Below are 12,322 nucleotides of genomic sequence, written 5' to 3' on the forward strand. Positions count from 1 at the left end.
TCAAATAAGGGCTGCCACAATTAATAATTAATAATGATAATTAACTGTTCTGATTAGTTTGAGGGTTTTTGTCGACCTTTCAGCTTCTTAAATGTTAATATTTTCAATTCTTTGGACCATATAACAAAAAAAATAATCATCATTTTGGGGTTTGGGGGAAACACCACTCAAGATTTTTCAACATTTATGGTGCAAACAACTAATTGATTCATGAAGAAAAGAATCAACAGTAAATGTTAATTGTGGCCCTAACTTCAAACATTTGCTCATTGCTTCAAGACACAAAATGAGCCACATGTGTGTAGAAAACATAACAGACTAGATAACAATATTCTCAAAACTGTGCATCATTTTATTTCTGCTGAAAAAAGCTGCCATCATTTGGATTAAAGACGCCAAAATAAAGTTTGAACTCGACTTAAATAACTGCCAATGCAACGCAACGAAGACTGAAGACGGCACCACTGAATCCGACATAAATGTAACGTGGAAACACGCTCCACGACAACAGGAATAGTCTGCTGATGACTCCAGGTGAGTAACTGTGGCAACCACCAAATATAGAGACGAGATGATCGCCACAGAAAGAAAGATGAACACTGCGAAGACAGTACCGTAGACCAACGATGACAGCAGCCGTTTCGCTCTAAAATAAAAAATCTTCTGTCAAGAAAAACAAGAGTCAAATCTGTTTGGACCAGAACAACTTCTTATAAAAACGATGTCGTACAAAAGAAAATCACAGGTGTGAACTGACAACAATGGCGTTTATGACAAATCGGTAATATATATGACATAATAGCAACATATTTACAATCAAGGTCCAGTCCTCACGACGACAGCCATGCAAACAATGAGCGACCCATCAGCTAAAAGAACTCAACAAGGAAAGAACAACAACAAAGACATATTTTAACACAAATCGGAACATAAAAAAAGGTTCTGGCATCAGTCTTTGTGGATTAATTGTGGATTATGAACATGAGTGTGAACACACAGCAGCCGACAGAAACGCTGTTCGTTTACCAGATTTCATCGGTTTGTAGAGTCAGACGTCTACGGAGCAGAAGCAGGTAGAGTTCCAGGGAAAGAAGTGTTTGCGGGTCAATGAGTCCACACTTCACTGGCCCATAAATGGTTGTGACGGAGCCACCGTCGAGCGGAGGAAATGTCCAGTGTGAAAACCTGCTCCTGCGAGGAGTTAACTGCCGTGTAGTGAACGGTAAGTTTGGGCTGAGGGATACAAGCTGCCGAGAGGAGGCGGCTGCCGGCGGACAAGTACTCGCTCTCGCCACTTTGAGTCCTGGAAGAGTAGGAAGAGCAGGAGTGTGACACACACGCAGACGAGGCGTCGCCGTCACACCCACGCAAACAATGAACGTTACCTCTTGAGAATGATGCTGAGGCAGGAGGTGGTGTTCTCCGGGAGCTGGAGGACGGCCGTCGCGTTGACGGCGATGAACATCTCAAAGGTGAGAGCCAGCTCCACCTCCCCCAAGCGACACGGCACAATCAGCGTCATGAAACCAGACGGAGCCGACACGCCATTGTAGTAACCTACACTCAGAGAGTCTGACCAACACACACACACACCAGTGAATTTTAATTTACAACTGTCTAATGCTGCTTTTCCACTACATGGTCCCAGCACGCCTCGCCTCGCCTCGACTCTACATGGTTCGGTTGGTTTTTCATTACATCCTCAACGTGGGCGGGGTCAAAGTAGTGACTAGTGACTTGTAAAGCAGTACTTAATCATTAGAATCAGTTAATTACAAAGATTAGTTCAGTACTTCCTGCATGATCGGAGCACAGACTCCATCCACCACAGTCACTGAAGTGAAATACGGTGGCAGGGGTTGTGATGCGGCCCGTCGCTATAGATTTCCTTTGCTGAATGTTGGAGATTAACGCCAAGTTTTCAGGGTTTTAAAGTCTTTTGTTCATTGTTCACTTTGATTATTGTGTCGCACATCGCGCTCATGACTCTTCCTGTGACGACACTCTGACCAATCAGTGGACGGCAGTCTGACGAAGTCACCCATAGAATGGGCTCAGCTGTATCGCTAATGGTAAAGCAACAAAACTGTGCCGTGCCGAGAACAGTCGAGTCACGTCGGGACCATGTAGTGGAAAAGCAGCATTCGTCCATGGTTCTCAAACTGTGGTACGAGTTTCCTCTGGTGGTACTTGGAGGAAAATCTGAAATACTGTTCTACTGTATAAACCAGGGCGTGTGATCGGAGTGGAGCTGAGGAACCGAGGGCGGCCTACATAAAACAAGTCCCTTGCCTAAAGTACATATAAAACACTTATTTTTAAACGCACACTAGTGGTGTTTTTTTGTTTTTTTTTTATAACATGGATTTTGTTGAGCAACATTGCTGCTTTTATTTTGTCAGACTGAGGTTTGGTACACAAACCAATCAAAATGTGCATAACTGACGGCATGAACCTGCAAATACTCATAAATACAAATGTGCACAGCTGCTGACAAACAGGTTTCTTCTTTAAATCGTCAAACTGCACTGAAGCAGTGAAGCGGTAAAGTTTAAGCTCTTCACTGCCTGGCCACAACCCAGGCAGTAATATGACTGAGCTTGTTATTACTAACACTGATTGCACCAGTTTCTTCCTATAAAAGGATTGTTTTTACTGGTCCTTATGACTTAGTTGCTTAACTCCATTACACTTGGTGTGAATAGAGAGGTACATTCAATTTCTGCCAATAAACGTTACACACTGGGCCTTTCATATGAAATGTTGACATTTTTTCACGTAATTACACGGGCGAGGCGATTCTTCTACGCTTCATATTAATAAAATAGGTGATACTTACGTCTGAAGACTTCCCGCGCGCGCAGCCACAGGTTTTGTTTGCCCAGCTTGTGCAACAGTATGTGGAGTACAGACTGGTCCACGGCCAGGTTCTTAGAGAACATGAAGTCCACAGTGTCTGAGGCCACGGGGAGGATCTGTCTGTCCACACACACTTGGAGGTGAGAGTTGAACACAGGACTGTGTCTGGAGACGTTGATCATGTCTGGAGGAAAATAACTAGATGGCTAAGAATTGTAGGACGGAGAGAAGAAGGCATTATCATAACACTTTATACATCTCCAGGTTGTTGTGTTCGCTCACCGCTCGGCTCTTTGATTCCAGGGAGATTAGAGAGAACCTCCAGCGTGTCCCTGTGAGAGGTTTTCTCAGCCAGACGCATCAACACGTGACTCCTGCTGTCCAGATCTGCGGGCTCACACGGCCACGAGTGAGAACTCAGGAACCACTGGTTTTCTGCATTCACAAATGCAAACAGGCTTTTTTTGTTGTTGACAGAAGTACAGGAGATATCGAATGATAATATACTGCATTTCTGGAGCACATTAAATAACAGTTTAATGTATCAGAGTTCTGTTTGGAGCAACCATACGTTTGTGTTTCGGTTCAGTTTGGTACAGTACAGTAAATTTTGGATTGGTAAAGTCCTGGGTCAGGCTTGCATCTCGGCTGAGAACAGTACCTTTAGTTTTCTTGGTACCATTTTGCTCTGGTAAGGTGTCCCAAAAAACAGAATGGTAACATGTTGATTAGTGTTTCCTAAACCTTGAAATGATGACATACTATTCATGTCTTATTTTGTCCACAATGCAAAATTATTCAGTTTTAATGATTTCTTTGTCAAATGGAGCAAAGAAATCAGACAATATTCTCACATTGGAGAAGCTGAAAAATTAGAAAGCTTGTTTTCGTTACATACACACACACACACACACGTATATATATACACACATATATATTTAGTACCATTTCAAATAGAAACGCAGAGGGAAAAAAAGTACCGTACCGTGCCAAACTGTTTCACTCAATGGAAACATATAAGGCTATATTGGTCTTCAACGCCTCCATTTCCTTCTCAACCCCTAATTTTAATCATTATCATGACATCACTACACTTACAGGGATAGGGAAACACTTTTCAAATGTGACTGGATTTGTTAAAAATATGTTTATCGCATCAGCACGACTGTAAACAGGAGTTGGTGAACTGCTTAACTCCTGTGTGCTGTGATGTAAAATCGCAGATTTTCTTTCTGGACTCAAAGAGTGAGCAGTTTGCAATGCAACACACAGACTTCAGTTTGCAGTCAATAGCAAAATGAAGCAATAAAATCTGTTTTTGTGGCACAACTCAAGTTTCCAAGGACATTTTGTACAGCACCAAATCAAAATCAAATATGTGGAGCCTCTTTATCTATAAACGTTGTTCCCGTCACTGCTGCGGTTCCATCGTCCTCCATTACCTCGGAGTGTGTTCAGAGCTCCCTCCACACTACCGCTGAGCAGGAAGAGTTCAGTAGCCACGGTGACCAGGGAGCAGCGTGACGCTCCATCCTCATTCCCAAACAGGCCCTTCAGAGTGGAGAAGCTGATTTTTGAAAGGCACAGCACCTCCACTACCCTCTGTCCCTACATTTGTAGACAAAACACACAAACACACGTGATATCACAACAGCTGCTTGCTGTATTTCTGTGCAGCTGTTACTAAAAAGGTTCCACCTGTCATAGCATGTGTATAAAGAAGGCAATTTCTAATTAAGTAACTGGAATGCAAATGCACAAGTTATTTGAGAGGGGGGTTATCTTACCTTGGCCCACTGATGTGTTTTGTGGTATCTCAACATGAGCGAGACACCAATTCTGCCTAAAAAGCTCTTGATCGTCGGTTCTTTGCCTTCACTCTGACACACTGAGATACGACAATAACAAAGAAGCAGGGTTTATTCTCCACTCATGTTTTTAAACGTGTATTTTTTTTAAATGTTTCTTTTTTTTTTTACCCGTCTCAGCAAAGGCAGCAAAGGGCAGAGACATTTTGCCCTTGCTCTCGGACAGAAGCGCGATAGCGATGCGACCGCAGATCTGTTCCACATTATTGGGATGAGTGCTGGACTGACAGATGTAAGTGAAAACCTTTCCCATCCACCTCCAGTCCTCTTGCTTGGTACAAAGCTGACGAGACAGGAAATATTAAAGCCAGGTTGAAGTATAATGAAAAATATCGTGAATAAAAAGGTGAGAAAAATTGAATCTACTCACCTCTATTTCCACAATAGAGTGAGCCAACTTCAGGCACTCTGGAAAGGGAGCACTGGTGGATAGCAATTATTATTACTACACATCATTGTCATTCAGCTGCTTCTACTCAAATATTTGAAATCACACTATTTCAGGACAAAAAAGAGCTGCATGAAGTTCCACTTACTCGTGGTTAGCAGACACTGAAGTAGGAGAGTTTGGACGGAGCAGATGCTGGAGCTCGGGGGAGTTTTTTACACATTCAAGCCAATCCAAACTCAACACAAGACCCTCATTGGCCATCTGTCAACACAAAATAACCCCATTACATATGTACAAACAGAGATCAGTAAAGTGTAAAGTGTGTATGAGCTGCTGAGATACCTTGAGTGTGAGCTGCATGAGTTCATGTATGAAACCCATGAGGCCCTTCTCTCTCACAACCTTGAAGAGGGCCAACAGGAACTCATGGTCGGGCTAGTGGGAGAGAGTTTTACTTTTATAACTGGATTACAGATTGTACTGCAGCGTGGCATTCATGACTGAAACTGAGATGGGATTAAAAAGCCAGACCGACCACGATCTTGTAGGCCAAGCTGACACTGAGGACTGAGAGGACATCGGACAGCATGTTGGCTTTGAGCAGAGCCCAGAGGAGCGACGTGAACACCGGCACAGAGAAATACAGTCCAGGTGGGTTGTTCTGGTAGTAGCCTATAAACACAGCTCCTGAAGACGGGAAGGAGACACGGAAAATAGAAGAGGAATTAAAAGAGGAGGATCAAGTAAACAGCACTGGAGATGAATAAATATATATGATTTAAAAAAAAAACAACTCACCTGCTTTTTGGAGACACATTGGATTTTTGATGAATTGTGACACTCTTTCAATGCAGAACTGAAAAAGAGAGGGAAAAACAACACAGGGATTATGTGTGGAATTCTAGAGATGGTGTTGATGAAATGAGAAAGAACACTATAACAGCACTTTAGTACCTTCTCATCCCCCTCCACAGGCACATGCTGGAATCGACACATTTTGAATCCACAGGACAGCGACTCACTGAAATACTTTCTGCAGTACTGAGGGTTGAGAGGAGAATAAGTTGCCGTGTTATTTTTGAATGGCTACATCCACACTGCTCTATTTTCATTTAAAAATGCACAAATCCTGCTCCAGATGTATACAGATTACTCCTGTATCCATATTTTGCAGCTGAAACACATAGTTTTCATGTGAAAACACAGTTTTTGTTGTAGTCAAAGTTAAAATCGTCCCCTTTAGAGAAAATGTTTAACTACACAGACGCGTTCCTGTACTGCTTTCCTACCACTAACTAACATTGCTATTATGATTCCTGAAAATGGGATGTTAATGCAAAATCACCGGCTTACAGGAGGGCTGAAAGACTTTCAAGAAATATCTAATTGTGATTACTTTTGACAGGAATTTGCAATAGGAGTCATTTTTACATCATTATTCTGATTTGAAAAACAATTTAAAATGAGACAATAATTCATCTCAAATAGAGCTGAAACAATGACTCGATTAATCGATAACTTAATGAATCGTCAACTATTTTGATAACCGATGAATCGGTCTTTATGAATCTTGAGGAACTCTTACTGCAGGAGATTTCTGGCGCCTGAAATCCATCGTGTTTGCTGGGTTTGTGCTCCACGGCCCTGAGTGAAGAGCAGAGGAAGAAACACAACAACAGGTTCTTAAAGTTATAAACAACATTTATGTTAGAAATTAACTGAGATGAGATGTTGTCTCCCTCACCGTTTCTTAATGTCTTAAGTGGGGGGGTGTTATATGGGGAGTTCCTCCTGTAGCAAACATGAACATAAACATCGCGATTTTTAACGCTCAAAGACCGACAGACAGAATGAGAAATGTTTCATGTGATGTGTGCACGTACCTCTCCAGGCCGTCACCTATGTGATTATTGTTGACATCAGACTGAACCTGTCCATAAAAACACAGCAGATTCACTTGTTTTACTAAGTACTTCAGCCTGATTTAGACTCTGACGCTCGACACGTCTCCAGCCAACAGTTTCGTGTGCTACTTTTTCACTGGTTTTGATAATGGATGGATCTGATTAAGGAGGAGAATTTAAATGGACTTCAACTTTAAAGGAAACGGGGAGCTCAATCGACAAATGTGGTTGTTAGTAAATGGTCAGAGCGTCAGCTCAAACAATCAAGAAAGCAACAGGGAGAACATGACAGTGAATTAATCACATTGTCCAGGAAAATATCCTCTAAGAGAAGATTCTACGGCGGCGTCAAAGTGTCACACAAAGTGTCACACGCCTGACATGAGACTAGACTTCTGTCCATTGACACTTTGTCTCAATGCAGTGGACTCTTTGTTACTGTAAGTCTGTTATTGCTCTAAATGTGTGTGTCACAGCTTGCAACAAATATGCTTTGAGAATTAATGTCTTTAAAGTTTTCACCCTTGCATGAGAGTACAGTAGTTAAAACTTAGGTGATGACATTTGGTAATAATCCATCTCATTTAAATCAAAGCTTTAAATTAGAGCTGAAACAATAACTAAATTGATTGTCAACTATTTTGATAATCGATTATTCGGTTTGAGCGTTTTCTAAAGAGTATAAAAAAAAGTTTCTGTGATTATATTTTCTGGTTTCTTTGCTACAGATAACAAATAAAATCACTAAAACTGAATCGTTCTGGTTTGTGGACAAAAACGAGACATCATCATTTCCAGGTTTGACAAATACTGAGCGACATTTTTCTGCATTTTCTGACTCGAGAAAATAATCAACAGATTAACAGATTATGAAAATAACCGTTAGTTGCAGCCCTACTTTAAATTAGCTTGAAGCTTTATCATAAAAGAAGTTTCATTGTGTCTGATGTTGTTTGGGGTATAAAAAATAAACACGGGGACACTCCTTTGCTTCCATCTGAATGTTTTAGTTTCCAAAACAAAAAAGATATTCACTGAGAGAAAAACCACCACCTCCAGTCAGTTTGCCATGTCTTACTCTGACAGCAGCAGCTACATCCTGGGCTTAAGCACCACCAAAAACAGTGGTGATGATGATGATGAATGGTCAGAGAAATACAGTGCAAAGACATTAAAACATTTTTCCCCTCCTTTTAGCAGGATGATAATGAGTGCAACCAAATCATTCTCCATCATTGACACAGCGCAGTGGAGACCCTGCTGCATTACCATGTTCCCAGACTGCTTGTCTGAGGCAAGTCCTGTGTTGGAGGGGTTGTTGCTGTTGCCCTGAGGTCTCCAGGGTCTGCTGCCTTTCTCCTCTGGAAAAAATCAACAAAGAGAAAAGAAGAGAGGAAAGAAAAAATCAAGCTAAAGCATTTCGTTGTGGAACGGATGCAAGTGTCTGACAAGCAGGGTCAGGGCAAAATGTCCTTGAAAAGATGAATAGTATAGATTATCGGATATAATGTTTACTAAAGGTGCTGTACTGGATAAAAGTAATATAATATTGGTCTTTCATGCAGCATAAATTGCTTAACTAATCATTTTCTTGAGCTGAGAATCCATACTGATCCTCCATCATCTCCTTTAACATGTTTTGGTAGTGCCGTTGGCATCAAAGGTTGTATTAAGTGGTATGAGAAAGGTCTTAAAATGTCTAAAATTTGATTTGGAGAACCCTGACAGTACCCTGGTAGAAAAAAACAAGGTATTCCTCAACATTTGACAAAATTGCCATGGAAAAAACCCTGTTGAAAAAGTAAATTCCCTTCCCTGCTGACAAGCCAAATTGGCAACCAATTCTCCACTACCTTTTGAAGACAAGGCCTAAACTATACGACATGGATTTGAAGTGGTGCACTGATCGTACCTGCGATATCCGGACTGCCACGGTGAAAATTTACAAAAACTGGCGTTCTGAAACACAGAGGAAAAAACAATGTACTAGTTTCACGAAGAACAAACAACACAATCACTCAAAAAATATTGTACTCATTGACTCAATTCTTACCTGTGGTTACATTTTGCTGATGCTTTATCCATCTTTGGTGGTCTGGATTTCTGGGCTTCACTGACTCTTGTGGGGCCCAGTTTCAGCAGACTTTTATCTGGTAAGTTTTCAAACAGCTCTGGATCCTCTTGGGTGACATCGACGAGCAGGATATCTAGCTCATAAGCTGACAACTCATCCAAAATGCCGGGCTCGGTGTCTCCAGCTGCGTCTGCTTTGGTTTCATCTATCTCACTGCCCATTATTTCATAAGGACTTAATTTCTCATCTTCATCAGATGAACTCATCCCTTCATCACTACTTGGAGAGGAGCTGGGTTGTGTCGAAACACTTGAGATGAGCTTTGCCTCTAATTTAGGAGCCAGGGGATCTTTGTGAGACTTTCTGCAACCTTCTTGTTCCTTATTGTCATCACAGTCTGTCTGATCATCGCCACCATTCAAACCTCCAGCACTGCAGTGAGAAGACAGAGATAAAGATTTACATGAGACTCCATCAATCTCTTCACACTGTTGGTGGTCAAGATACTGCTCCTCGTGTTGGTAATCACCTTCACCATCATGTGGTATGTCGTGTCCAGGTAAGATTTTGGGTTTGCTGGCATTTATCTCCTCAACCTCCTCCTCTTCATCATCATCATCATCATCATCTTCTTCTTCTTCCTGTTTTGAACAGCAGTGGCTCCAAGTCAGGGATCTTGCGCGCAAGTGCCTGTGTGGTGAAGTGACAGGAGACAACAGTGGTGGAAGCAGAAACTCGTTGAAGTTGGTGTCTTCTTCGCCCCGTTCTTTGATCGTGTGCGATGATGAAATGGAGCTAGTAATATTATACGGCTTCAGGTGTGGTGGGCTCCTCTCTGTGAACATTTCTCTATCGCTCCCTTGGTTGTCTTGAGGCAGGAGGAGGAAGGATTCACGTGAGTGAAAGGAGTCAGAAATGTACGAGGCGACCAATGACGATGGAGGTGAAGAACAGCATGAAGTCATCTGGGCTTCTTCAGAGTGGAACAACGGCTTTTCTACACCTCTAATAAAATGTTTCGGTGAGGACATCGGCGAGGTGCTTGCAGAATGAGCTTCCAACAACTCAACACCTTTAACTTTCAACGGTGGAAACAATGACAGAGGGACAGATGGTGGTGTGGCAAAGAGGCTGCTCAAACCACCATGTGTGAAGAGAGATGGCACAGGAGTGGCTATTTCCCAGTCGCTCAGACCCAGTGCTGAGGGGGACGAGGTGGACACAGAGTTGTCAGTTGCTGGTTCGTTAACCGGCGCGGACGAGACCAAGCCTGTGTTAATGTCAGACTCCATTCCATGTTGACTTGGTGTGGAAAATGCGGTCACATCCGAGAAAGGACTGGCTGGTGGTTCTTCAGCATCTGTAAAGCGATGTATAAACTCCGTGTTTTTGCTCCTGTCTGAAGAGTATGCCAGCATGATGCCGTGTCTTTTCCCATTTCTCTTGTCTACAAAAGGTTCTCCAACCTCTTTCTCTGTAGGTGCATTTGGGATCATGACGTTGGTTCCTCTGCTCGGTGAACCGGAGGGATTCTCATTCATTGCAGAGTCACTGTTTTTACACGCAGATGGATGAATGGTCTCCGCTTGACAGGTTGTAGTACCACCAGCACGGGTGGTGTTGTAGAAGGGCCAGGCCATGTATGTCCGTGCACAAGAAAAACTTATTTTCTGTATTTTCCCGCAATAGGGCCTCACTCTCTGGCAGGTGAATGACTCTTGGAGTCCATTTTCTTTCACAGTCGATCTATAAGAGCTGCATACGGCCTGACTGTCACCAGACGCCAAAGAATATGTTTCTTCCTGGTCTGAAAAGTCAGTTTTTGCTGTGTCATTCCAACTACTGTTCGCCCATTCAGGGACAGAGGGCAAACTCCCATATGTAATGCTACATCCAAGATTGGCTTTTTTGTCTCTGCAAATCTGTGCTCCCATAACGTCACATCGTGGCCCAAGGACCTCCTCAACATCTTTGTCCAACATGCTAGTCCTGCGCCTCCCCTTGTTTGAACCTAATAAGAGAGAAGCAGAACAAGTTGCAGAGGCTTCACTTGTCCGGCCTTTGAGGAAATCACACGAGGTGCGACTGGTTAAAATCTCTGCGTCTGCGGGTTCTTTCGGGCGTCTCTGGTTTTCAGTCAGACTTTGACGACGACAGACGATCTTCTCAGATTGAACCCTGGGACACAACTTGCCATTTCCATCCAGAACATGTGGCTCAATTTTCGGATTATGAGGCCCTAAACAATCGGGCCTGAACCGAAATCCAGTTCTGATGTCTCGCTTGAAGCAGGGCACACCCTTGGTCTTGAGAACATCAGGTAACACATAGGCACAATCGTTACTGCAGACATCACAATGTTTAGCAATGTCGCAAAGCGTCACCTTTGGGTACTGAGAATGCTTCTTTGCATTCTCAGTGACTGAATGTCCTTCTTTAATCTTTGATCTGGCTGTAGACTGCTCTGGGCTTTGGCTAACGCTCGTACACTCTTTCTTACCCAGTGTCTTCTTCCGAGGGGAGACAAATTTACAGTCCCCACAGAGAACACAGCACGAGGGTGTGACGGCTCTCCTCAAGGACCCTTCTGAACCAGCATGTCCAGTCGGGCGTGGGGGTGTATTCTTACCATATTCTGCAAGTGGAAATAAAAACAAGTCACAGATAGCAATAACATAACAACATTTAGCACTATGGATTAAAAATAAAGGGCAGCACTGAGTCCAGAATTCAACACTAAAAAACATATTCAGACATTGGTCACAAACAAGAACCCTGTAGATTTAAATTCTGGAGTGGATCTGATCAAAACTAAATCCATAATTGCCTATAAAATACACACATTCACACCTCTGCATGTTTTTGGACTGTGCGATGAAACTGGAGTACCCAGAGAAAACCCATGCAAGGCAACAGCACTAAACACTATTGCACCGTGTGGACAGAATATCAACAAATAACATTATTATAAGAGAATTCAAGGGCGTTATACTATAACATTACCGTGCAGGCCTTAGGGATTTTTTGGAGGAATTCCTCACAAAAGTAAAGTCTAAATGTTTAGTACTTGTAGTAAAAGTTCACAGGCAGAGCTGCTTCACGGAGCGTTTCAAAGGTTAGTAAATGAGACCGTCTTCTGGGTCCTCAAACATTACACTCTCCTTAACCAACCGTTTCACAAAGTGCGAGATTTAAAGGAGAGCTGATTAAATACAGATAATTGCAG

At 42.6% G+C, this 12,322-nt stretch overlaps 2 protein-coding genes across 2 annotated transcripts; both read right to left on the reverse strand.

Moving 5' to 3' along the window:
- Positions 1-478: 478 nt before the first annotated feature.
- LOC122760959 (protein TOPAZ1-like) lies at positions 479-4,707 on the reverse strand. Its single transcript, XM_044016161.1, has 6 exons — positions 4,647-4,707; positions 4,302-4,467; positions 3,142-3,294; positions 2,840-3,043; positions 1,386-1,572; positions 479-1,303 (listed from the first exon to the last, which is right to left on the reverse strand). Exons 1-6 carry the CDS (start codon positions 4,680-4,682, stop codon positions 1,105-1,107), a joined length of 945 nt encoding a protein of 314 aa, XP_043872096.1. The 5' UTR covers positions 4,683-4,707; the 3' UTR covers positions 479-1,104.
- A 27-nt stretch (positions 4,708-4,734) lies between these two features.
- LOC122760958 (protein TOPAZ1-like) lies at positions 4,735-9,716 on the reverse strand. Its single transcript, XM_044016160.1, has 14 exons — positions 9,076-9,716; positions 8,935-8,981; positions 8,292-8,383; positions 7,002-7,048; positions 6,863-6,909; positions 6,704-6,762; positions 6,073-6,159; positions 5,917-5,974; positions 5,654-5,805; positions 5,461-5,553; positions 5,264-5,379; positions 5,098-5,149; positions 4,839-5,010; positions 4,735-4,739 (listed from the first exon to the last, which is right to left on the reverse strand). The coding sequence occupies exons 1-14, from the start codon at positions 9,360-9,362 to the stop codon at positions 4,735-4,737; spliced, it is 1,314 nt and encodes a 437-aa protein (XP_043872095.1). The 5' UTR covers positions 9,363-9,716.
- Between the last annotated feature and the right edge of the window lie 2,606 nt (positions 9,717-12,322).

This window comes from Solea senegalensis, unplaced genomic scaffold (assembly GCF_019176455.1).
Source record: "Solea senegalensis isolate Sse05_10M unplaced genomic scaffold, IFAPA_SoseM_1 scf7180000014218, whole genome shotgun sequence".
Taxonomy (NCBI): domain Eukaryota; kingdom Metazoa; phylum Chordata; class Actinopteri; order Pleuronectiformes; family Soleidae; genus Solea; species Solea senegalensis.